The 26,341-nt window shown below is 46.1% G+C and overlaps 1 protein-coding gene across 3 annotated transcripts in view; it reads left to right on the top strand.

Moving 5' to 3' along the window:
- The window catches only part of TBXAS1 (thromboxane A synthase 1), a 174,952-nt gene that overhangs the window by 31,646 nt on the left and 116,965 nt on the right, over positions 1-26,341 (top strand). For all 3 annotated transcript variants that reach the window (XM_049893416.1, XM_049893418.1, XM_049893417.1), the window contains exons 2-3: positions 5,939-6,032; positions 10,085-10,137. In XM_049893416.1, the coding sequence (XP_049749373.1) occupies positions 5,939-6,032; positions 10,085-10,137 (147 nt within the window). The remainder of the gene's footprint in view (positions 1-5,938; positions 6,033-10,084; positions 10,138-26,341) is intronic.

Below are 26,341 nucleotides of genomic sequence, written 5' to 3'. Positions count from 1 at the left end.
GGGAGCATAAACCAGCATAGACATGTTGGAGAGCAATTTGGTAATATCTAGGAAAGCTTAAAACCCACATACCATAGGGTCCAGCAACTTCACGTTTTCTTATCTACCCTGGAGAGACTCTTGCGATTGTGCACAAAGAGAAATTGACATGGATGTTCACTGCAGCAATGTTTGCAATAGAGAAACAAGAACTATCCCAAATTCCGTAACAGAGGAATGGGCGAATCCGTTGTGTTATCACCACGGCATGGGATGATATACAGCAGATAAAACGAACTAAACAAACATATGACGCATGCATGGATTTCAAAATCAATGTCTAGTAAAAAACAAAAAAAATGATTAGCCATGTTCCAACTACTTCTTTGACCAGTTTGTATAGACTAACTCTGCTTGCCACGTAGATAAGCCAGGGTGGGAATGTGAGGGAGAAAGAAAGAATAGCTTCAATGTTGGGAGATATTTTTGAAGTTGGGAGGAAAGGAACGGCAAAAAAAAAATGTTTTGTCTTACTAATGATGAAAGCAGTGCAGGCCTTGGGAAACACTGATATGTCTCCCAAATAAAGAAAAACTTTTATGAGCGTGTTTGGCGAGATGGATAGCTGATGCTCTGATGGCCAAGCAGACTTCACCTGGAGCAGACTTTCTGGAAAGCAGTTTGGCATTGTGGATGGCTGTTTACAACTATTGACTCATGGATTTCAGATCTAGAAAAGCTTGATGCATAAAGATGCCCCCATAGGAACATAACTGAAATTAGCTAAAAGTTTGAAAACACCCTAAATATTTAGAATAGCTTAGTTAATTACGATATTTGCACACAAAGGAATGTTATACGGCCACAAAAGTAATATTCGCAGAGGGAAAGGAAGACACGATGCTTAGTAGACACTGAGCTTCTACTAAGGGTGATGGGAAGATTCGGGAACGGTTAATGGTGATGGTTGAAAAACATGACGAATGTAACTAATGTCACTGAACTGTACCTGTGAAGATGGTAGCAGTGGCAAATGTCCTGTTACCTATATACTTACCACGATAAAAAATAATATTCACAAAGGGTTCTTAATAACATGAGAATTTTCTCTTACGTTAAATGAAAAAAAAATAGAGAATGAAATCACAGAGAGTATGACCTCAAAATATTTAAAAATATAGAGAAAAAAACAGAAAGAATTACAAGAAAATGAGAGTAGGCTTTTGCCCTGAAATTTCTAGCCTTTTTTACCCCCCTTAAATTTCTGTCAAGCGCTTCAAGATTTGTATTTTGGAAAGCCAGCAACCTGTAAAAAGGTAATGATTTTAGGCCTTATTTCCAATGATGCTTCCAACGTGGACAAGACTCTTTATGGACCTGCTGGCAAAGCCTTTGGTGGCCTTGCATGCAGACACTGGCAAGGGGCTCCTCGTCCTCAAAAAGCAGGATAGGTGGGCTGCCTGGGCTTCACCTGTCTCCAGAGCATGAAGATATTTATCCCAGGAGAATAAATGCTATTTGCCAAAGGAATCTTGCACTATTTCAAAGACATCAACAGTCTATGAAATTGCCAAAAGCAGCTCATCAAACGGGAAATCTTTGATAGTAATGGCAAAGATGGAGTCTCTTGGGCAGTGCAAACAACTGATGCGCTCAACAGCTAACTGAAAGGTTGAAGGTTCAAGTCCGCTCAGAGGTGCCTTGGAAGAAAGGCCTGGTGATCTACCTCCAGAACACCAGCCTATGGAGCACAATTCCACCCTGGCACACATGGGGTTGTCATGAGTCGGAGTCGACTGGTTAACAGCAAGGATTTAATGAATAAAAAAGGAGCTGCTGTACCCAGGTGCACCCTAGGGGAGGGCATGTGACTGCTACCCTCTCGAGGGTTGCTCAAGAATACGGACGACAGAAGTCCTGGGGAGCAGGCCGCCATTCGCTGTCTTCTTTTGCTCCAAACCTCAACTGGCTTGACCATTTCTTTCATACAGTTTCCTCAGAATATCTGCAGTCAGTCATGAGTGCCTTCTTTGGTGAAATAATGGATTAAACACCCTTGTTAAATGCATCAAAAGAGGGCTTTTGCCTTGGGGGAAATCAAAATTGGGAAACTCCAGGTTTTAAAAATGGAGCCGGACCGTGAAATTGAAGGCAGTGGTGGTTTGGTGGTAGAATTCTCACCTTCCACGCGCGAGACCTGAATTCGACTCCTGGCCAATGAACCTCATATGTAGCCACCACCCGTCTGTCACTGGAGGCTTGTGTGTTGCTGTGATGCTGAACATGTTTCAGTGGAGCTTCCGGGCTAAGACAGAGTAGGAAGAAAGGCCTGGCAATCTACCTCCAAAAATCAGCCACCGAAAACGTTATGGATCACAACAGTCCAATCTGCAACCTATCACATGAGATGATGCAGGACTGGGCAACATTTCATTCTGTCATACATGAGGACAGCTGAAGGAACCACTTTGGAGGTGACCCATACCATCCAATTTATTTTGGGGACAGGAGGTACAAGGTGCACCCCAGAACTGCCACAATTAACGAATCCTTCAGTTACGAAGGTAAAACCAAAGGATGCGTCCTCGAGCTTCCTGTACTTTCATTTCATTGTCATTTTCCAACTTAAGTATCCTAAATGTAAACAATGACAGATGTCCAGAATCATAATCGTGGCGTGTATTTGCATTAATTCCTGTCAAAGGGAAGCTGTTCAAAATATCTCAAGATGGTGATGATAGCGTGATGATTGCATATTACCTGCTCTGCACAGGAGCAGCCCCGGCCACCTGTGTGGGTTTGGAACAGCACAAGACTTAATGACAGGAGCTGACATAAAAAGGAAATTTCTTTAACAATGACAATTTTTAAAGTTACAAGAGGGAAATTTTTTTTTAATCTTTTTTTCATTGACTCTCGCACTCATTCAAGGAGCCCCAGTCGTGCAATGGTTAATGTGCTCAGCTGCTCACTGAAAGGTCCATGATTTGAACCCACCAGTGGGTCCATGGGAGAAAGACGTGGTGATCTGCTCTCGTAAAGATGTCAGCCTAGGAAACCCCGTGGGGCAGCTCTACTCTGTCACTGTGGGGTCACTATGAGTTGGAATTGACTCAAAAGCCATGAAAACAACAACCAACACTCGTTCATGGGTACCTCTGTGGTCCGGGGATTCTGGGTGAAGAACCCGTTGAGACAGATAGAGGGTGGCACGGGGACCCTGGGACCAGGGTGTGGAGAAGGAAGTGGGCATGAGACAAACGGAACCTACTTTTCAGTTCTGCCCCCGAGTCCTGGTTGTGGTGACCTCTCCCTGCCAATTTGGGCGTGACGACTCTGGTTGCTGCTGGCAACGTTTGGCCAATTCACCGCCGAGGACGCCTGACTTCCGTACTTGAGTCCAGCTGGGAAGTGAAGCCCATGGTTGTGTTGAGAACACCCCCCGCGGGGACCATATGCTTGAAAATGTCTGAATTTTGTGCAGAGACACACAAGCGGTATGGTTGTAAGTGGGGTTACCTAATTAGGCCATGGACTTGCATAATGATTAGCATGTGTGATGAGGCAGGCTTCTCGTCCTTTAATTAGACCATCAAGACATCTAATTACAAAATTAAGATGTAATTACGTGGCCCAAGATCTATGTAGTTCTTTCTACCCATTAGAGATTACATTTAGAAAATTAATTCACAAAAACGGATGACAGAGAAACCAGAAATGAACGTAGAAACCAGATTCAAGGATGAGAAGCAAGGGAAGTGTTAAAAATGGCTGGTAAGTCTCTGGTCTTTCCCCTTAGGTGTCAGGGGGATTATTTAAAGTATCACAGTCTACTTGAAAGAATAACCTTCACAAACGGCGTTGTCAACCTTTGGTCCGCCGGCTAATGAAGAGGAATGTTGGCATGACTGATCTATGTAACTCGCACGTGCTCCCAAGTGGGGCCGTGATTACATTTGAACACGGGCTTCAGTGATGCCCTGGGGATTCATTCTAATCCAGTTATGCGCCTTACAGCCAAACCTCAGTCAGGACATCAGGAGGGGAGCCTGCTTCCCTTTCCTCCCTGGCTTGGTTCTCCCTGTGGCCACTTTACAAATAGACCCATTGCTCAGAAGAACTCAAAGCAACACTTACGCTGGGCTGGCCTTTCCCTGAATGTTTGAGCATTTGCTGAAATGTTTTATTTTAAATGCATTTTACTGGGCCGCAGGTGGGAAAGATAGCTGTCAAAGAATATAGCAAACATTCCATCTTTCTAATGAGATGTTAGAATATTCTAGCAGATTTTTTTTTTTTTTTAAGTTCAGGACTCCTGTGAAGCCAGACTCTAGTAATACTATCTATATTTCTTCTTGTCCCAAAATTGAGACTTGGCTGATCTCTGCATGATGCTAAACAACCAGTTTGACTCATTAATTTTGCTGAACGAACTGAACTTTTGACCCAGTTGGCTGGGTGACGGAAGATCGCAGCCATATGGCCAGGTTTTCCGGAGCCAGTTCTGATTCAGCTGTGTCACCTCTCTGTTCCCATAAGCTGTTGAAATATTCTAGTGCGTCCAATGTTTTGACAGCCACCCTGCACTTCTCAGATGGCCGCTTTCTCCTGGAAAGTGGCACAGAGATGTGTCGGACCACGTTTCCTGATTTTGGGTAAGAAAATATGCTTCCCATATGGTTGCAGGCCATGAAATCAAAGACTTAGAGAGACTGCAGGTGGCTGGTGATAGAGCCGACTTTCCATGGTGAGTCCCGTCATTCCTGGGTTTCATTTTTCCCTACTAGGGTCATGGGATGTGATGAGAGACAAATGAGGTGCATGGGTCAGTACTGACCAAGAAAACACACAGGTTTGCCCAGGGAGGCTGTCCTCCGCCATTGGTAGCCTGTTTGCCTTGTCTATGAAACAACTGTTCCTGATAGATTTAGAGGCAACGGAATTGAACAATTGATTGAAGGAATTTTAGATTGAGGGGGCAGGAGTGGAATTAATTCATGTCTAAGGTATGGGTTGTGTATAAATGGATGGGTGGATGAATGGATAGATGGACGAGTGGGTAGATGGAGGGGTCAGTGGGTGGACGGATGGGTCAGTGTGTGGACGGATGGGTGGGTGGATCGGTGGGTGAGTCGGTGGGTGGGTGGATGGATGGATCAGTGAGTGGGTGGACCGACAGACAGATGGACAGGTGGGTGGGTGGGTGGATGGACGGATGAGTGTGTGGGTGGGTGGATGGACGGATGAGTGTGTGGGTGGGTGGATGGACGGATGAGTGTGTGGGTGGGTGGATGGACGGATGAGTGTGTGGGTGGGTGGATGGATGGATGAGTGTGTGGGTGGGTGGATGAACGGATGAGTGTGTGGATGGACTGGTAGGTAGGTGGATGGACAGATGTATGGATGGATGATAGGATGAGGGATAAGAGTTGGGTCATTGTCATCACATAAGAATTCATCCAAGTGGAGGGGGTTCATTACAGAGTACCTTCCCACATGGCCCACTCTTGGTGCTGGTGACACAGAGGGAAACTGTGAGATTCTAGGGCTTCTTGGTCTCTCTCCATGAGAAGGAATTTACTGAGTTCCAATTCACTTGCTCACCTCTAGGCCTCTACCTCTTTGGTCCTTAAAAACAAACAAACAACTGGTTGCCATCGAGTCAGCTCCAACTCATGCCAACCCCACGTGTGTCAGAGTACAACTGTACTCCACAGGGCTTTCAATGGCTGATTTTTTCAGAAGTAGATTGCCAGACCTTTCTTCTGAGGCACCTCTAGTGAACTTGAACTGCCAGCCTTTCTGGTAGCAGTGGTAACCATTTGCACCAGCAGGGACTCCACCCTACTTTTAGAGAACTCTATAATTCTCTAGTTAAAGTTCCTAGTAAAGCCAAAAGCATAAATGAAGCCATCAATGTCTTGTTTGTGTAACTTTGTTTCCCCCCTCCCCCCCCCAGGTACTCCACGTCAGCATTTTCACGGCTGGAGAAGTTGGGCATCAGACATCCCAAGCCTTCCCCTTTTATTGGAAACTTAACGTTTTTCCGCCAGGTAAGCATTGTCTTCCATGCTCTTGGTGGTCTAGAATTTGACCCATCAGAATATATGCTCCACCCAGTGCATGCTTTACCTGTGAAGTGCCATTGCCCCCACCTAGGACATCCACACCACACACACTGAGACATGCCATGTGTGAGGGCGGTCTGTGAGGAATCCCTCTCCTGGGATGAGTTCTTAGGTGATGAGAGTAATCCACCTCCTATCTCTCAGCCTATCCTCCATCCATGCATCCATCCACGCATCCACCATCCACGCATCCACCGCCCAGGCACCCACCACCCAGGCACCCACCAGCCCAGGCACCCACCGCCCAGGCACCCACCAGCCACGCATCCACCAGCCCAGGAACCCACCAGCCCAGACACCCACCATCCAGGCACCCACCAGCCACGCATCCACCGGCCCAGGCACCCACCGCCCAGGCACCCACCAGCCACTCACCCACCACCCAGGCACCCACCAGCCACGCATCCACCGGCCCAGGCACCCACCGCCCAGGCACCCACCAGCCACTCACCCACCCCCCAGGCACCCACAAGCCACGCATCCACCAGTCCACGTACCCACCGCCCAGGCACCCACCGCCCAGGCACCCACTGCCCAGGCATCCACCAGCCAGGCATCCATCCACATACAACCCATTTACTAAGTGTCTAAATGTGCTGGGTCCTGCGCCAGGCCACAGAAGGAACACTGAAGAAGCAGAAATTACTGTTCTCTCAAGGAGCTTATGACCTAATTGGGAAAACAAGGCCCATGCATAAATAATGGCATTCCCTACCACACAGGATACACCCTGGGCTAGACCGGGTGGTAAGATGATGATGATGGCAGCTGTGGTTGTCCTTCAGAGGAGAGAGAGATGTGCAGGGCTGGAACACCCAGGAGTGATTCCTGGAGAAGGGGACCTGCAGGGTGGGTAGACGCAGAGACCGGCACCAACACACCAGGAGAGGAGCTGTCCTGGGGATGAGCGCACCAACACGAGGATGGGGCGCAGGCCCACGAGCAGCCTGACCTACCAGAAAAGACAAAGATTAGGAAACGGTAGGGAACCAGCTCGTTTGAGAGAGAGTGTGGGGCTACATTACTGACAGTTCAGAAAGACACACCTAAACAAAAGAAAAAAACCCATATTTTCGTGGAGTTAAGTCTGACTCATGGTGACCCCTTGTGTTACAGAGTAGAACTGCCCCACGGTGTTTTCTTGGCTGTAATCTCTATGGAAGTAGATTGCCAGGCCTTTCTTCCACAGCACTGCCAAGTGGGTTTGAACGGCCAACCTTCTGGTTAGTAGTCCAGTGCAAACTGTTTGCACCACTCAGGGACCTCCATAAAGACCAAAGGAAGAGTCACTCACGTACGACAGGAAAGCACGTGGAAGTGGAAGACGAATCTGCAGTTTCCTGAGCGTAGATTAGGGTCTAGAATCCCACAGTTCCCGAGTTCTCCACGTGAAGTGATGAGGGCTTGGCGCAGAGTGGCAACGAAAGTGGAGAGAAAAGCATGTTGTAGGGCATAACAACTCTTGTGACTAATTACCAAACCCAACCAGGGCCGTCAAGCTGACTGTGACTCATGGCGACCCCATGGATGTCAGAGTAGAACTGTGCTCCACGGGGTTTTCAATGGCTGGTTTTTTAGAAGTAGATTGCCAGGCCTTTCTTCCAAGGCTTCTCTGGGTGGACTTGAACCTCCAACCTTTCAGTTAGCAGTGGAGGGCTTAACTGTTTGTGCCACCCAGGCAGCCTGTGTCTAACTGGGTGTCGAGAATTCAAGGCATAATAAATCAAACAGAACTTTGAGTTTTGTGGAGCTAATGTGGAGAATGGCCTTGAGTTGACAGGCTAAAGGCTGGAAGGGGGAGCTGGTTGAAGGAGAAGACATGTTTAACTTCAACGTATGTTGCCAGAGTGACAGGCAAGTGGAAACGTCCCGTAGGCATTTGTGGACACAGGCCTAGGGCTCTACCATCCATGGTTATTTTTCTCACATCGGGTTTGCTCAGAAGCCGGGTGGTTTAGCCTAACAACTCATGGGGCCGCCGCCACCAGTCCCAACATCAGCAGACAGCCGACCCTGCCTGTGAAGATCACTCCTGAAGGCGGAAGGACTAAACTTGGCCCATCCTGATAATACCCCTTCACAATCTCTTCAGGATTTCCCCCCTCCCTGCCCCGGAAAGGCTGGTCTTGGCACCAGATAGCCGCCATGTTGGCTATATCTGTCCTTTCTCCTCCCCTCTCTCAGCGTCTTTCCTGTCACTTTTTGTCCCTTTCTCTGTCCGCTGCCTCTTCCGCCCTTGATTGTTGTTGTTGATTCTCTCCCCGGCATTTTAGAATCTTCCCCTCTCATGTAGCTCTCAGGGGTGGTCAGTTCACAAGGCTCAGCCCACAAACAGCAGCTCCTCAGGCTTCCTGTGAGATCCCTTAAGCAAGTGTGAAGAAATTTAAAAGTGTCAAAGCAGAGCAACACACCAGACAGGAAATTAAAGACAACAAATATCACATTTTTCTGGGAGGGAAGCCATCAGGTGTGTCCGGTGGAGTAATTGATCTGGTGTTAGCATTTTGAGGTAAACAGTGTAACTCTCAACTTGAGGGGAACGTGGTACTCCCATTGCTGGATCATCTCCATGCGTGCTCCTTTCCTGCTGGTCATCCTTGTAGGTCAAACCCTGCCAAGATCTTTCTAGAACACTGTCATTTCAATGACGATTTTTATATTCCTATCAGCTCTCCTTGCTAATATGGCATGCATACACTGGGAGATTGAGTAGATTTCCTGAGAACAGGCTGTATTTCCGTTCAGAATAGCCATCTCTTCCACCCCCAGCTCTCCACCCTCAGCCACCCCTTATTTATCTGCCCAGATATTCCATTTCCATAAACAATGAGTCTAGCATTTTCCAACCCTCCAACCCTGACCCCATTCATACATATCTGCCTGTATTCTGGATCCCACAGCATAATGGCTCCAGCCTTTTCCAATCTTCCACCCGTACAACCCCCCACGTATATCTGCACACACACCCATCCCCACAACCCCATCCTGCAACACCATGAGCCCAGCATTTTCTGACCCTCCCCTCCTGCTGCAGCCACACATTTCTGCAAGTATACTTCACTCCCATAACACAATGAGGCTACCATTTTCCAACCCTCCATCCATACAATTCTCTACCCCCACAACACAACTGCACCCCCACAGCACAATGGGTCCAGCATTTTCCTACCCCCCACTCCCACCCCACCCACGCACATCTGCCTGTGTTCTGTACCCCCACAGCACAATGGGTCCAGCATTTTCCTACGCCCACTCCCACTCCACCCACGCATATCTGCCTGTGTTCTGCACCCCCACAGCACAATGGGTCCAGCATTTTCCTACACCCACTCCCACTCCACCCACGCATATCTGCCTGTGTTCTGCACCCCCACAACACTTTTCTGACCCTCTGACTTAACCCCACCTCATGTCTACCTCCAGGAACAGCCCTTCCCCACCGAACTACGTGTCTCGTGCTTTGTCCTGGATAAAGCTACTCTAAGCTTCTCATGTTTTGAATATTTTGATTTTAGTTCAAATTTAACTTGGATGATGATAATTGAGAATTTGCAATAATTTGGATAGACCCAGTAGAGGTTTACACATATACTGGCTGCAAAAAGAGGCTTTGCCCTCCCCCACACCCCAAAAAGCAATATAAACCAAACTGCAGAGGGAACGTTAACGTAGTTGAGAAAGCAAACCATTTTCGAATATTTTCACAGGCATTATACACAAATAGTTTAAGTACAGACCATCTTTTGTCCATTAAAACAGAGCGGGCCAAGACTTTCACTTGGCAGTACTTTTTTTTAAAGCTATTAGTTTCTTCTAATACTCCAAACTACTTGAAAGCAATATAACTTCAATTCTTTTTCTTTTTAAATTGTTTATGTAATTGCGTTCACACTGTTCCAGACTTTCTTCTGAATAAATTCGAATAACTGAGATTTTACTTAATCACGATTCTCACTATGGCACTATCCTTTCTGCAGGGTTTCTGGGAAAGCCAGCTGGAGCTCAGAAGGCGATACGGACCTCTGTGTGGGTAAGGGGAAATGCCGTTCTTCCACCGTATATTGTGATTTTTGCAAGTCGAATTGCTCTGAAAGTATTACATGAATAGGAAAGCTGCTCGTGTTTGTATCTTTTGGGGGCCCCCACAAAGAGGGGCCCCTGCGGTACAGTCAAGGCTCCTAGAGAAGACCCTAAGGTTGCCCAAGGGAGCACAGCGCTAGCCTGGAAGAGTGCCCATCCTCCGCTTCAGGACCTTCCTCAGCTGGGCTAGGTCCCAAGGGCGTGCTGCAACAGGCAGGGGGCCCTTCATGTCTCAGAGCATACACAGAACATACCAGTTGCCTTTGAGTTCATTTTGACTCATGGCAACCCCATGCGTGTCAGAATAGAACTGGGCTTCATAGGCACTTCAATGGTTAATTTTTCAGAAGTAGATCTCCAGGCCTTTCTTCCGAGGTAGACTCGAACCACCAACCTTTCAGTTAGCAGCTGAACATGTTAGCTGTTTGCACCTTCCAGGGACTTCAAACAGAACTTGTTGTTGATATGTGCCAGCAGGTCGATTCTGACTCATAGCAACCCTGTAGGACAAAGTAGAACTGCCCCATAGAGTTTCCTAGGCTGTAATCTTTACGGCAGCAGGTCCCCAGGCCTTTTCTTCCAAGGTACCTCTGGGTGGGTTTGAACTGCTGACCGTCTCATTAGCAGCCAAGCATGTTAACCGTTTGCACCACACAGGGCTTCCAAACAGAACTTCCAAATCCATTGCCTTCGAGACGATTCTGACTCACAGTGACCCTATAGGACAGAGTAGAACTGCCCCCATAGCGTTTCCAAGGAGCACCTGGTGGATTTGAACTGCCAACGTTTTGGTTAGCAGGCGTAGCTCTTAACCCCTATGCCACCAGTCTCAGAAACAGAACTTAGACAAGGCAAATTAGCCTGGATAACCTATGTCAGGTCTTTCCCTGTGAATTTATCTAAACCTTATTTGAACCTAGTTGGCTAACCTCTATAGGTAAAGTGTGCTGTCAGCAGGATGAGCTTATAATGCGTCATCCAGCCCAGAACACATCTGAGAGTAAACAAACAAAAAACAAAACCCGTACTGATTGCTGTTGCGTCAGTTCTGACTCACGGTAACCCCACGTGTGTGGAGTAGGACTGCTCCACAGGATTTTCAAGGCTGCGATCTTTTGGAAGCAGATTGCCAGGCCTGTCTTCCAAGGCTCCTCTGGGTGGGTTCGAACCACCGACCTTCTGGTTAGTAGTTGAGTGCTTAACCGTTTTCGCCACCTAGGGACTCCTTTAAAAGTAAAAAGGGGTATTTTTAATAATTGCCCCGGGACAACAGTATAAACGAAGACTATGTTGGTCACCCTTGTTCTCAGCATGTAAAGCAATACAGCCCTTCCCTCTATTTTTCCTTTTTTAAAAAAATTTATTGTATTAAAATGTATGTAAAATAAAACTTGCCATTTTAAGCATTTTTAAGTGTAAGTTCATTGACTTTAATCATATCCACAATGTTGTACAATCATCACCAGCATCTGTGTCCAAACTTTTTCATCACCCCACACAGAGACTATATACTCATTAAGCAATAATTCTCATTTCTTCCTCCCCTCAGCCCCTGGTAATGTCTAATCTACTTTCTGTCTCTATGAATTTGTCTATTCTAAATATTTCACATAAGGGGAATCACAGAAATTTTGTTTTTTTGTGTGTCTGGCTTATTTCACTCAGCATGGTGTTTTCAAGGTTCATCCATATGGTAACATGTATCAGGACTTCATCTCTCTTCACGGCTGAGTAATATTCCATTGGATATACAAAGCACATTTTGTTTATCCATTCATCTCTTGATGCACACTTGGGTTGTTTCTACCTTTTGGCTATTGTGAATAGGACTGCCATGAACGTTGGTATACAGGTATCTGTTTGAGTCCCTGCTTTCAGGTCTTTTGGATATATACCTAGGAGTGGTATTGCTGAGTCATATGGTAACTCTGAGTCGCAATTGACTGGACTGCAATGGCTTTTTTGGGTTTTTTTATGGTAACTCTGGAGTCCTGGTGGCACAGAGGTTAAGAGATCGGCTGCTAACCAAAACATCATCAGTTTAAATCCATGAGTTGCTCCTTGGAAACCCCATTGGGCAGTCCTACTCTGTCCTATAAGGTCACTACGATTTGGAATCTACTCAACAGCAACAGGTTGGGTTGGTTGTATGGTAATTCTGTGTTTTACTTTTTGAGGAACCGCCAAACTGTTTCCCACAGCAGCTGCACCATTTTACATTCCACCAGCAATACACAAGAGTTCCAATTTCTCCACAACCTCACCAAGACTTGTCATTTTCCGTTTTATAACAGCCATCCTAGTGGGCGTGAAGTCGTGTCTCACTGTGGACTTGACTTGTACCCCCTTTGGAAACCCTATGGGGGCAGTTCTACTCTGTCCTATAGGGTTGCTATGAGTCAGAATTGGCTCAATGGCAGTGGGTTTGGTTTTGGTTTAATGATTAATGACATTGAGTGTGTTTTCATGTGCTTATTGGATTATTTTCCTGAATTTGCCTTTAAAAAAAAAAATTTATTGTGAGTCAGGTAAAAGTTTATAAAGCAAATTAGTTTCCCCTTGGATAGTTTTTACATAAAGCGTTCTATGATGTTAGCTGCATTCCCCTCAGTGTGTTATCACTTCTCCCGTTTCCGCCCTGGGTTCTCCATTTTCTTTCGTCTGGATTTTCTACTCCTTTCTTCCTTCTCATCTTTGCTTTTGGGCAAATACTGTCCTTTTGATCTCATGTAATTGAGTGTTCTAAGGAATAAGTTCCTCTCAGGTGTTATCGTTTATTTTATGGACCTGTCTGTGGTTTGGCTGGAAGGTGGTCTCTGGGAATGCCTTCAATTCTAGGTCAGAAGGGTGTCTTAGGGCCATAGTCTTGGGGTTTCCTCCAGTCTCTGTCAGACCAGTAAGTGAATTTGATTTTTTGTTCTACATTTTTCTCCTGCTCTATCTGGGTGAATGTGTCTTTTTCATGCTTCAGAGTGTGTTCGTCATTTTCCAGTGTTCCAGAATCTGGAGGACAAGCCCACGTTGGTACCATTTTTACCCCATTCCAGATCAAACAGACTGGAACCACATGGATTCAACACGGGTCTTTTTGTGCTATAGGCCTAACTGTCTTGTCTGTTAGTTTTCCTCGGCCTCTGGGTGAGTGCTGGTGACTCTTCTCCAGACCTCCAGGTCTGCAAGGACTCTGTGGGGTGAGTAAGGTTCTGTTGTGTTCCTAATGAGGCCTGTGGTCTGTGAGTCCTTCTGTCCCCAGGACATGTGACGCCTTTCTTCCCATGACTTGTGTTCTCTGTGGAAATGCCCTACCCAGGAGAATCACAGTTTGTTTGGCCAAGTTCTTCTACCTACTCATTGGTTTGCTGTTGGCCCTGAAAAGGACATAAATTAAGATGTTAGACACTTTCTGCCTTGGTTTGCCATCATTGTATAACAAACTGCTCCAAAACTCAGTGACTCAGACAATTATTTTTTATCCTGTGTTTAAGGGTTGGCTGGGGTTGACTGGTCTATGACAGACTTGGCTAGGAGGCTCTTCTGGACATCTGCTGAGTCCTGGTGTGTCTGCAGGTCAGCTGGGGAGGTGACTCTTCTAGGCCAAGCTCAGCTAGGGCAGCTCTGTTCCACATGCCTCTCATCCTCCAGGGAACGGCAGGCTACCACGGCAGGTTCTTCTCAGGGTGAAGGCAGAGGTTCAAGAGAGCAAGCCCAACAGCACAAGGCTGTTTTAAGTTTCTGTTGAGTTCTGTCTGCTCATATCCTACTGGCCAAACCGAGTTACATGGCCAAACCCAACGTCAAGGGCAGGAATCAATCTCTGCTCACCCACTGTAAGGCCAAAGCAAGCTAGCTGGCCAAGCCTGATGTTGACAGAGCAGGAAGGTAACCCTCTACTAGAGTGTGGGAGGCAGGCATCCCTTTGGACGATAAGCAACTCTACTTCACTCTCCAAGATCTCGTTTAGCTTGGTCTTTACTTTTTTATTCTTTTTTTTTAAGGCATAGCTTCTTGCTTTAAACACGACTGTTGTTGTTGTTAGGTGCCGTCAAGTTGGTTCCAACTCATAGCTACCTCATGTACAACAGAATGAGAAAAACTGCCTGGCTCTGTGCCATCCTCACAGTCCTTGCTACGTTTGAGCCCATTGTCGCAGCCACTGTGTCCATCCGCCTCATTAAGGGTCTTCCTCTTTTTCTCTGATCCTCTACCTTACCAAGCATGATGTCCTTCTGCAGGGACTGGTCCCTCCTGATAACATGTCCATAGTAAGTGAGACAAAGTCTTACTATCCTCGCATCTAAGGAACATTCTGGCCGTACTTCTCGCAAGACATATTTGTTGGTTCTTCTGGCAGTCCGTGGTATATTCAATATTCTTCACCAACACCGTATTCAGAGGCATCAATTCTTGGGTCTTCCTGATTCAATGTCCATAATAGATACTCAATAAAGGCTCAAGGATTGAACCACTTACCTTTCTTTTACTCTTGTGCCATTCTATTCTATGGCAGTGGGTTTTTTTTTTTTTAATTCTATTGCCTTTTGAAAATTCCTATTCCCACTCTCTCTTTTCCATAGTCTCATTCTGAGGTTGAGTTGATGCTGACCTTGGAGGCTGTCCCAAATGTTTCTGAGATGCAGCCCTGACTCAGAGTGACAGTGGCTTCCCCAGAATTAGAAAAAGTCCCCCTGTTTGAATTCTAGGAATTGCATCCCTTGAGTACTTCATGTACACATTTTCAGAGCAGAGCCCTTGGGTATTTTAAAATAATTTTTAAATGTCAGACGAAGAGTCTAAAGGGCACTGTATTAACTGGTGTGTGTGTGAGCACGTGTGGCACATGTGTATATGTGAGAGTGTGTGTATGTGTGGTGTGTGTGTATATGTATGTGGTGTGTGTACATGTGTGTATGTGTGTGGTGTGTGTATGTGTGTGTGCACGTGAGTGAGTATATGTGTGTGGGGGGAAGGAATGGAGAGGAGAGGAGAGAACTGGTTTCCTTGACAACAGGATGTCCAATCAACTTTCCCTCCAACTTTAATTAAGTTAACACAATTCATCCTTTTCACTTCATGAAAACCTCAGTCACAGAGAATAATTTCAATGAGGCTGTAGAGATCAACACTGCAGTATCAACCTTACTCTTTGTTTCCATTTCTGGTGAAAAGGAAGAAAAAAGAAAGGCGATGACATAATTTCTTCAGAAGAAGCTATCAACATTTCCCCTTTAGAAAAAATAACGATGAGTCGTAAAATACTGACTTCTTCTTAAATGTATTCACTGCTAGATTTTGACTCCATATGGTAAAAAAGAAGGACCTCTAAATGTCGTGAGGTAGTCCTGTGTCGCTCTTCAATCTCAATCACCTTGATAGACTCATTTTTAAAACAGGGGTTGAGCTAGTTTATATCTAAGGTCTTTTCTAGCTCTAAATATTATTTTGTGGCTGCTTTAACTTTGGGCTAAACTTTAGCAAAATAAACAGTTTCATTGATGGTGAATGTCAATGAAAACAATTTGGCTTAAATTACATTAATTTTAGACTACTTTTGTAGTTGTGACATATTATCAACCCCAGCTTTAGCCTTGTATTCATCTCCTAGGGCCGCCATAACAAAGCAGACAAGCTGGGCAGCTTAAAACCACAGAAATTCATTGTCTCAGGGTTCAGGAGGCCAGAAGTCCAAAATCAGGGTGTGGGCAGGGCCGCGCCCCCTCTGACGGTTCCAGAGGGTGATCCTTCCTTGACTCCTCCTCACTCATGGTGGTTCCTGGCAATTCCTGGCATTGCTTGGCTTCTGGCAGCTTCACTCCAGTCTCTGCCTTCGTCTTCAAGTGGCCATCTTCCCTCTGTGACTCTGCCTCTGTGTTTCTTCTTCTCTTTTATAGGACCCCCCCTCATACTGGATGAGGACACACCCTACTCTGCTATGACCTCACATTAACTGATAACATCTTCAAAGACCCTATTTCCAAACAAGGTGACATTTGCAGGTATCAGAGGTTAGGATTTCAACATATCTTTTGGGGGACACGTTTCAACCCATCACAGTTATCTTAAAACTGAAATAATGCATTCCTTCACCACTGGCAGGTAAAACCCCACAGCTGTCAGTGCCATATGGAGATGCACTGTGCTCTGAGATAGTAGGACAGCACTGTACGTTGGGAGAACTGTGGGCAGAGAGGTTCTCTCTGTGTGGACATGAAAGGCAAATGTGGTGGTCATCTACGCTTAGTACCTGGTTGTTGTCATAGTGACTCAGTCAGAGTTTAGGACCCATAACTGGAAATCAGCTCCTTACCCCTTTCCCCTCCACCTCACTGCTGTGGGGAAGATGTTGCTGGAGAAACTTTCTGCCAAGAGGGGTTGACAACATCAATGTTTATGATCACCACCATCTCCACCTCCAACTCCACCATCACCATCGCCACCACCACCACCACCATCACTACCTCAACCACCACCATCATAACCACCACCACCACCACCACTACCACCACCTACACCTACACCATCACCACCACCATCACCACCATCACCACCACCACCTACACCTACACCATCACCACCACCACCACCATCACCTCCACCACCATCACTACCTCAATCACCACCATCACAACCACCACCATCACCACCACTACCACTACCCCACCACCACCATCACTACCTCAACCACCACCATCACAACCACCACCATCACCACCACTACCACCACCCCACCACCTACACCTACACCATCACCACCACCACCACCACCTACACCTACACCATCACCACCACCACCACCATCACCTCCACCACCACCACCACCATCACTACCTCAACCACCACCATCACAACCACCACCATCACCACCACCACCACCACCTACACCTACACCATCACCACCACCACCACCACCACCTACACCTACACCATCACCACCACCACCACCACCTACACCTACACCATCACCACCACCATCACCGCCATCACCATCACCATCACCACCACCACCACCACCACCACCACCTACACCTACACCATCACCACCACCACCACCACCACCACCTACACCTACACCATCACCACCACCACCACCACCACCTACACCTACACCATCACCACCACCACCTACACCTACACCATCACCACCACCACCACCACCACCTACACCTACACCATCACCACCACCACCACCACCACCTACACCTACACCATCACCACCACCACCACCACCTACACCTACACCATCACCACCACCACCACCACCACCACCTACACCTACACCATCACCACCACCATCACCGCCATCACCACCACCTACACCTACACTATCACCACCACCATCACCACCACTACCAGCACCCCACCGCCTACATCTATACCATCACCACCACCACCACCTACACCTACACCATCACCACCACCATCACCGCCATCACCATCACCATCACCACCACCACCACCACCACCACCTACACCTACACCATCACCACCACCACCACCACCACCTACACCTACACCATCACCACCACCACCACCACCTACACCTACACCATCACCACCACCACCACCACCTACACCTACACCATCACCACCACCACCACCACCACCACCTACACCTACACCATCACCACCACCATCACCGCCATCACCACCACCTACACCTACACTATCACCACCACCATCACCACCACTACCAGCACCCCACCGCCTACATCTATACCATCACCACCACCACCACCTACACCTACACCATCACCACCACCATCACCGCCATCACCATCACCATCACCACCACCACCACCACCACCACCTACACCTACACCATCACCACCACCACCACCACCACCTACACCTACACCATCACCACCACCACCACCACCTACACCTACACCATCACCACCACCACCACCACCTACACCTACACCATCACCACCACCACCACCACCACCACCTACACCTACACCATCACCACCACCATCACCATCACCATCACCACCACCAGCACCACCACCACCACCTACACCTACTCCATCACCACCACCACCACCATCACCTCCACCACCACCATCACTACCTCAACCACCACCATCACAACCACCACCATCACCACCACTACCACCACCCCACCACCTACACCTACACCATCACCACCACCACCACCACCTACACCTACACCATCACCACCACCATCACCGCCATCACCATCACCATCACCACCACCAGCACCACCACCACCACCTACACCTACACCATCACCACCACCATCACCGCCATCACCACCACCTACACCTACACTATCACCACCACCATCACCACCACTACCAGCACCCCACCGCCTACATCTATACCATCACCACCACCACCTACACCTACACCATCATCACCATCACCACCATAATCACCACCATCATTGAGAACAAAATGTCTCATCATGTAGCCTGCTTTGCTAGGCTCTGTGGAAATAAAACTACGCAGTCACCTCTGCCTTCTTTGAACTTGAATGTAAAGCAGGAAATGGACATGCACGCCACTACAGCCTTTATTCACAGTTCTTGATTAGAACACCTTTCAATTACACAGCAGTACCCTTGCCAACATAATACAAAGAAAGCAAGGTTTTATTGCCTGAGATAACCTCCAGTCAATCTGTGATTACTTGTTATCTCCTTCAGCCTGAGAATGAACCCCATGTTGGATTTATATTCCTTCCCAACCCCTAAAAGAACAGTATCAACATAAGCACTGTGCGTTTGTGATCAGCTATAAACAGGACAGAGATTATGCCCACCTCCAATTTGTAATTGATTTTGTAATCCGGTGGGTTACAAGCCTTTATTATACTGTTACTATTAATTACTGATAAATACTTACACAGCACCCAAAGTTCAACTCATTAGCAATTCCTAAGGCCTGCATCCAAAGCCCCCTTTCTCCTTATCTCATCTGTCTTTTTGTTTGCTTGTTTCTAATCATTACCTTTATTCATATGACAGACCTTTGACATCCATGAGAAATGTTTCTCATCTGTCTTTTAAACGCTTGGTCTACAGGTCTCCTTCTAATTAGCCTCATCCCATTTCTTCTTGCCCCACATCACTTTAACCTTGATTTCTGGTATGAATTTGGCTCCCTCTGGTTGCACTTGACTTTCATGATTCCTGGCACTCATCACTGATGCCCTCCATCTTGGTTGGCGGCACCTGCATCACTGTATTCCTTCATTAATCCAGCTTCGTTGCATAATTTCACATACACCCACTAGGAAATTAAGTAGGTGAGACATGTGCATGATATATCATTCCAGAAGTGCAAAGGGGTATACAGAAAAACATAAAACTGACCTCAGGCTGGCTCCCTAGCTGCTCCTCCTCAGAGGCAGCCTCCGTTAGCAATTTCATCATACTCCAATGGATAATATATGATACACACCACTCTGTGGGTTGTTTTTTGTTCGTTTGTTTCAAAATGATATTTGGAAAATGGCCCAATTTCAAGACATATATTCTTTTTAAAGGATATTCTATTTTTTAAGAACTCCATTGTCTGGTGGTTTCATAATTTCTAAATGAGTTCTCAACTGATCCACACTTAAATCTTGCCAATCTTTTGCTTTTACAAAGAATGTTACAGGAAACATCCTTCTACAAGCCTCATTGATCTCATGTGTACATACGTCCATGGGGTAAATGGAATTACTAGGTCGAAGATTATCTACATTTTTTTATTTGATTAGTATGATTAAACTGCTCTCTGCAGGGATTTTATCAATTTACACAGCCATAAACAAGCATATAAAAGCACTTAGTTCACCTACATGGAAACCCTGGTGGCATAGTGGTTAAGTGCTACGGCTGCTAACCAAAGGGTTGGCACTTCAAATCCACCAGGCGCTCCTTGGAAACTCTATGAGGCAGTTCTCCCCTGTCCTATAGGGTCACTATGAGTCAGAATCGACTAGACAGCGATGGGTTTGGTTTGGTTTTGTAGTTCACCTACATGCTCGCCACTAAGATTGTGTTGTCAACTTTTTTAATCTTTACCATTTGATGGTATATCGCTACAGTTTTAATTTGCATTTCTTTAATTTTGAGAAAATTTGAGCATCTTTTCAAATACAAATCCATCTGTGTTTTGATATCTGTAGAATCCTTTGCCCACTTTTCTATTGGGTTATTGATCTTTTCCTAATTTGTTTGTAGGAGCTCTTTATATGTTAAAGAAAGTAGCTCTTTATATTTGATATATGTTGCAAATATTTTCTCCTTTTTATCCTTAGTCTTTTGACTTTGCTTATTGTGTATTTTTTCCAACGAAAAAACATTTAATCATGTTTCATTAAATTTCATTGATTTTAACAGTGTCTGCATATTATATCTTTCTCAGAAAGGATATTAAAAAGCAAGGATATTAAAAAGAAACCTTCCATTTTCTTCTAGTGTTTAATTTCATTTTTTAACATTTAAATATTTGATACATCAGGAATTTATTTGAGGGTTAGGATGGAGGTAGGGAGCTACCCTTATTTTTTCAAGATGGTGGTGTGCCAATTGGAAGTTCACCCTTCCTGTGCCATTTTGTCATGTACTAAACTTCTATATGTATTCATAGCTTCTCTGTTCCATCACACTGTCTACTCACACACTGGTGTCACACTGGACACTTTCACTTGGATATCACCTGGGTAGCACCTTCTTGGACCTAGAGCAGGAGGGTGTTCTAAGAATATCTTTGCAAGTATCAGGACCTGAAACAATCTCCCAGGGGACCCTGAGTCCCTGTACTGAAAAAAACAACTTATCAAACAAATAAGTCTTCAGTATAAAGGGCCTGGCCCTTAGCCTCAAGGTCCCTGCTCACAGGAGGTGGAGATATCTAATATGCCTTTAACTTGAGGTTCTTAGCACTGTTTGTTGTGTGTTATGCATTGAATTGTGTCCCCTAAAAATGTGTGTCCACTTGGCTAGGCCATGATTCCCAGTATAGTGTGGTCGTCCTCCATTTTGTGATGTGATGTAATTTTCCTATGTGTTGTAAATCCTAATGTTGTAAATCCTGTGGTTAATGAGGCAAGATTAGGTTATGTTAAAGAGGATTAGGGTGGGATGCAACACCCTTACTCAGGTCACAGCCCTGATGCAATGTAAGGGTTTCCCTAGGTGTTCCCTAGGGTGTGGCCTGCATCACCTTTTATCTTACAAGGGATAAAAGGAGAGAGAAGGGAGCAGAGAGAGGGACCTCATGCCACCAAGAAAGAAGCACTGGGAGCAGAGCGTGCCCTTTGGACCCAGGGTCCCTGCGCTAAGAAGCTCTTAGACCATGGGAAGGTTGATGACAAGGAACTTCCCCCAGAGAAGACAGAGAGAAAAAGCCTTTCTCTGGAGCTGGTGCCCTGAATTCAGGCTTCTATCCTCCTAGATTGTGAGAGGATACATTTCTTTTTGTTAAAGCCATCCACTTGTGGTATTTCTGCTATAGGAGTACCAGATGACTAAGACATTGCATAAGCAGCTAGCACACATGAACTAATAGCACCTGTTACTAGGCAGTAAAAAAGTTGAGAATTTTGGGATACATAGGAGAAGCATGTGGCATCTGCAGTGAAAACAACGAAGTCTTTTTAACACGTTTTTAAGCTCAGAGTTCATTGCACCAGCCATTAGAGTTTGTGCTATAGAAATGATTAAGGTGTGAAAACTTTTCTTGTGAGTGCTCTTGACCACCATGTTTATAACTATTTAGATGAGGCTGAAAGATGGTATTGTTGCTGTTAGTTGTTACTGAGTCAGCTCTGACTCATGGCAACCTCACGTATACCAGAGCGAAAGGCTGCCCAGCTCTCAGCCGCCTTCGAGATCGTTGGTATGTCTGAGGCCATTATTGTGACCATTGCGTCAATCTGCGTCATCGAGGGTTTCCCTTGTTTTTGTTGACCCTCTGCTTTACCAAACACGATGTCTTCTTCTAGTGATGGTTGTATTTCTGATGACGTATCCAAAGTAACTGAGTCGAAGTCTCGCCATGCTCGTTTCTAAGGACATTCTGGTTGTATTTCTTCTGAGACCGATTCGTTCATTCTTGAGTTCCTGACTAAGACAGACTAGGAAGAAAGGCCTGGTGAGCTACTTCTGAAAATCAGTCGATGAAAACTGTATGGATTACAACAGAATAAAGGCATAGAGGTGATTTATTGCAATGAAGTCAGATGGCTAGGTCATCAGCTTGTGGGAGATTTACTGACCTACCTCCTTAGATCAAGAACTTTGGAGTCGAAGGGCCCTGAAGGATCCCTAATGGTTCACATGATCATCTTCGTCACAGGAGAAGTCTGAATACGCTGGACTTGAAGATGTGGCAGAGGGTGGGGTGGTGCGTAAATTACTGCAGGTTTGTTCAAGGAAATACAGGGATTCGGACTCAAACTGGGCATCTGGAGATGGTACTTGTCTTTAAACTGGACTGAGCTCTATAGAACCAGAGATGCTGAAAAATGGTAGAGTTCTCTGGACTAATCAAGTTCTGCTGTAGGCGAGACTCGCAGTATCGATGCACAGGAGTCAAGCTTTAAGCATCGACTGCGGGTGTGGGAGGCAAGCCTCAGATTGAAGCTCATTTATCAAGGGTTTAGAATTGCTAACCAAAATGTTGGCGGTTTGAATCCACCCAGAGGCACCGCAGAAGAAAGACCTGCTGGTCTGCTTCCCAAAAAATCAGCCACTGAAAACACTATGGAGCACAGCTCTGCTCTGACACACAAGGGGCCGCCAGGAATTGGAAGCTACTGAACGGCAACTGGTTTTTAACAAGTATTTGACTTAAAAATACAGGACATTTTTAAGAGGAATTGTTGGAACTGAAAACATGCTATGACCCTTGAGAGGACCCGATGTCCACGACGCTATGGAATTAAGCGGAGAAATCCCAAATTATCTGTACATTTCTGGCCTCGAGGCCAAACTCTGGTCAATATTTGGGTCCCCAAGCTTGGTGGAAGTTGATTCTTTCATGAAAGTGTTGAAAGCAAAGCAGAAATCACCAGTTTCCAGTGATGAGACCTGGACAAAGCTAACGCGAGACCTGATGGTCTGTATGCCACACTGACCGAGAACCCCATCAGTTCAGTATGCGTGTGCTCCCATGAGTGTGCTCCCATGAGTGTGCTCCCCGGTCAGCAGAGATCGATGACACGTACTCAGCCTGCAAGAGCACATTTTTCAATGAGTGGAGTTTATGAAACTATCATTGTATTTGAGGGGCCCATCATTTCATAAAAGTGCATACCCTGACATGCTGTTGTTGTTAGGTGCTGTTGAATCAGTTCTGACCCATAGCGACTCCATGTACAACAGGAGGAAACACTGCCCAGTCCTGCGCCATCCTCACAACCATTATGCTTGAGCCCATTGTTGTAGCCACTGTGTCACTCCATCTTGTTGAGGGTCTTCCCCTTTTTCACTGACCCTCTACTTTACCAAGCTTGATGTCCTTCTCCAGGGACTAATCTCTCCTGATAACATGTCCAAAGCATGGGAGACATAGTTTCGCCATCCTTGCTTCTAAGGAACATTCTGCTTGTACTTCTTCTAAGACAGATTTATTCATTCTTTTGGCAGTCCGTGGTATATTCCATATTCTTCACCAACACCGTAATTCAAAGGAGTCATAGTGGGCTGATTTTGTAGAAGGTCTTTGAAAATAGGAAGTTGTCAGCAGGAGCATACACAACAACCATCACCAATCCAAGTCTGTAGCCCAAAAGGTAGAAGAATGAACAGGTATCCTCAGATAAACAAGCAACTTAGACCAGAAAGCACAGATGAAGTATCTCAGAGTTCCACTTTTCTTTAATGAACTTTTAATAGATAGGATCTTTACTTTATCTGCTGCTAGCTTGATACTGTATCTTGTTCTACCAGATGGTGAATTGTTACAAAGTTTCCATTCTTCCTTGCAGTTCAATGGCCCCCTTCCTCCCTAGGCTTGATCAAAGGCTCTTCTGAAGCTCACTCACTTCCTCCTGGGACTTTCTGCACTTCTCTCATTCCCCCGTCATTCCATACCACTTCATCCCCCTGTCCTCTTTCTGTAACAACATATAGCTGATGATTGCTGCATGTCTTAATAACTGGGGCTGCCCAAGACATTTTGTGACCCAAACTCACAAACATCAAGAACCTATATCCATCCCTCTGGGTAGCAACAACATCAAACAGAACATGTCAGTTTGCAATAGAAAAGTGTAGGTCAGATCCAAGCCCCAACGCTGTTTCCGTCTACCACTTGAGAGCTTCACGGATTTAGGCAAATCGTTTCCCTTCTCTGAGCCTCAGGTTTAAAATAAGGGACTTGGACTAGATCAGTGACTTTGACACTTTGTTTAATAACGAGTCTTAGTAAATGATGTATTTTACATTGTGACCCAGTACACTCACATGCACAATTGAAGGGAAGGTTTTACAAAATACAACTTACTTGATTTATTACGTAAGATCCACTTTGATCTAGTCTAGTCTATCCTATCCTAACCTATCCTATTTCATCAAAAACCAAAACAAATACAAGCCGGTCATGACCCGCTAAATTGATTTCATAACCACCAGTGAGTCAAGGTCAGCAATTTGAAAACCAAAGGATCAAATGCTGTCTGAAGTCCTTTCTAGTTCAAGAATACAAACTGAGGACTCATCCCCAATCACTCGACATAAGAAAATTATTACAAGCACCCCTTTTTTCCCATGTGGTTTAGGATGGATTCTGAGAAAATGATGACCAAGTTCTTGAAAGCCCGTTGTTGGGTGCTGGACTATGGTCCCACCTGAACACCCCACTCCCCCTGAGATGGTGCCTGTGCCCTGCCTGCAGGCTCTGCGCCCATGTCTCCTGCTCTGTAGCACCGTCTTTAAAACCACTCTCCAGAGGGTCCAAGTACTACTAAAATGATTTCCCACCCTCAGCCCAGAATCTTTCAAGTTAAAAAGCTTACAAAAATGGATTAATGGACAATTTAAGAAATTTCTCTGCAAGATTTTTACATTGGATATAATCATCCAGACAACTGGTATGGGCATCGTGTCTCAGCTACGTATGGCCAGCAGGACAGGGTGGCAGGAAGGAGTGGGCTGGCAGCTGGAAGCAGCTTCATTCACCAGGTGGGGAAGGTGTGGAAAACTGACCAGGTAGACCAGGCGCCAGCTGATGGGCAAAGCCCAGTGTTGAGAGGGTAAGAACATTCTAGCAAACACGGCCCAGTGAAAAGTCCAGAAGAAAGCTGCCCACAGTGTGGGTATGGGGCTGGATGATCACTAGGCATCCAGCAAAGCAGGACTTGAGAAGGCCTGTCAACAGGCATCATGGTCCCGACTAGAGGTGGTTCAGGACCCTGAGAAGGAGTCTGGCAGGAGTCCAGAAGGCTGGGGCGGGAGAGGTTTGAGTGGGAGGGGCCTAGGGACTAACCGGGTGTGGACTCTCTGTTCTAAGACTCAGAGCATGAAGGGGTGCAGGACTCAGAAGCCAGACCCTCTCCCCCTTACCAGTGGGGCAAACGTCCCCCCTGGTGGGAACAGATCGGCCGAGGATTCTGAGTCTCCAAATGCGGGGCTGGGCGTTAGTCCCACTTCTGGGGCAGGGCTGGGATGCAGGTGGGGGGGGGGCATGGAGCACCCCCCCGGGAAGATTGGAGGGCTGGCTACAGAGCCTGGGGGATCAGCCACCTATTTTCAAGTTTGCATTCCTTGATATTTGCATCCAAAATCCACTACCAAGAGTAGTATCAGGTTCAGGGTGGGAAGGGAGCTCATTCTCCATCAGTGACAACCAGATATGGCCTTGGTAAATTTCCTTTTCCCCAAATGACAGCCCTGCACAGATGTGTTCCCAAACAGTTGAATGTCTCGAGTCAAGATTGCATAACCGCTCAATTTGTAGCTAATATTCTCAAATCATAAATTCCATATTTAATTGAATTGTACCTGCAATAAATCCAAGTTGTTCAACCCAAAATGCAAATCAGAGTTATGCAACAGAGTCATGAATCACTGAGGCTTTTGCCCAGGCATTCTCCCACCTGGAAGCTGGCCCAGATGACACATGGCCTCACACATCTATATTTCCTGTCAAGAACTCCTTTCCACAGAGGATCTGAAAAATCACACACATTTACTCAA

The sequence above is a fragment of the Elephas maximus genome, chromosome 8 (assembly GCF_024166365.1).
Source record: "Elephas maximus indicus isolate mEleMax1 chromosome 8, mEleMax1 primary haplotype, whole genome shotgun sequence".
NCBI lineage: Eukaryota > Metazoa > Chordata > Mammalia > Proboscidea > Elephantidae > Elephas > Elephas maximus.
This window is presented reverse-complemented; position numbering and strand designations above follow the sequence as displayed.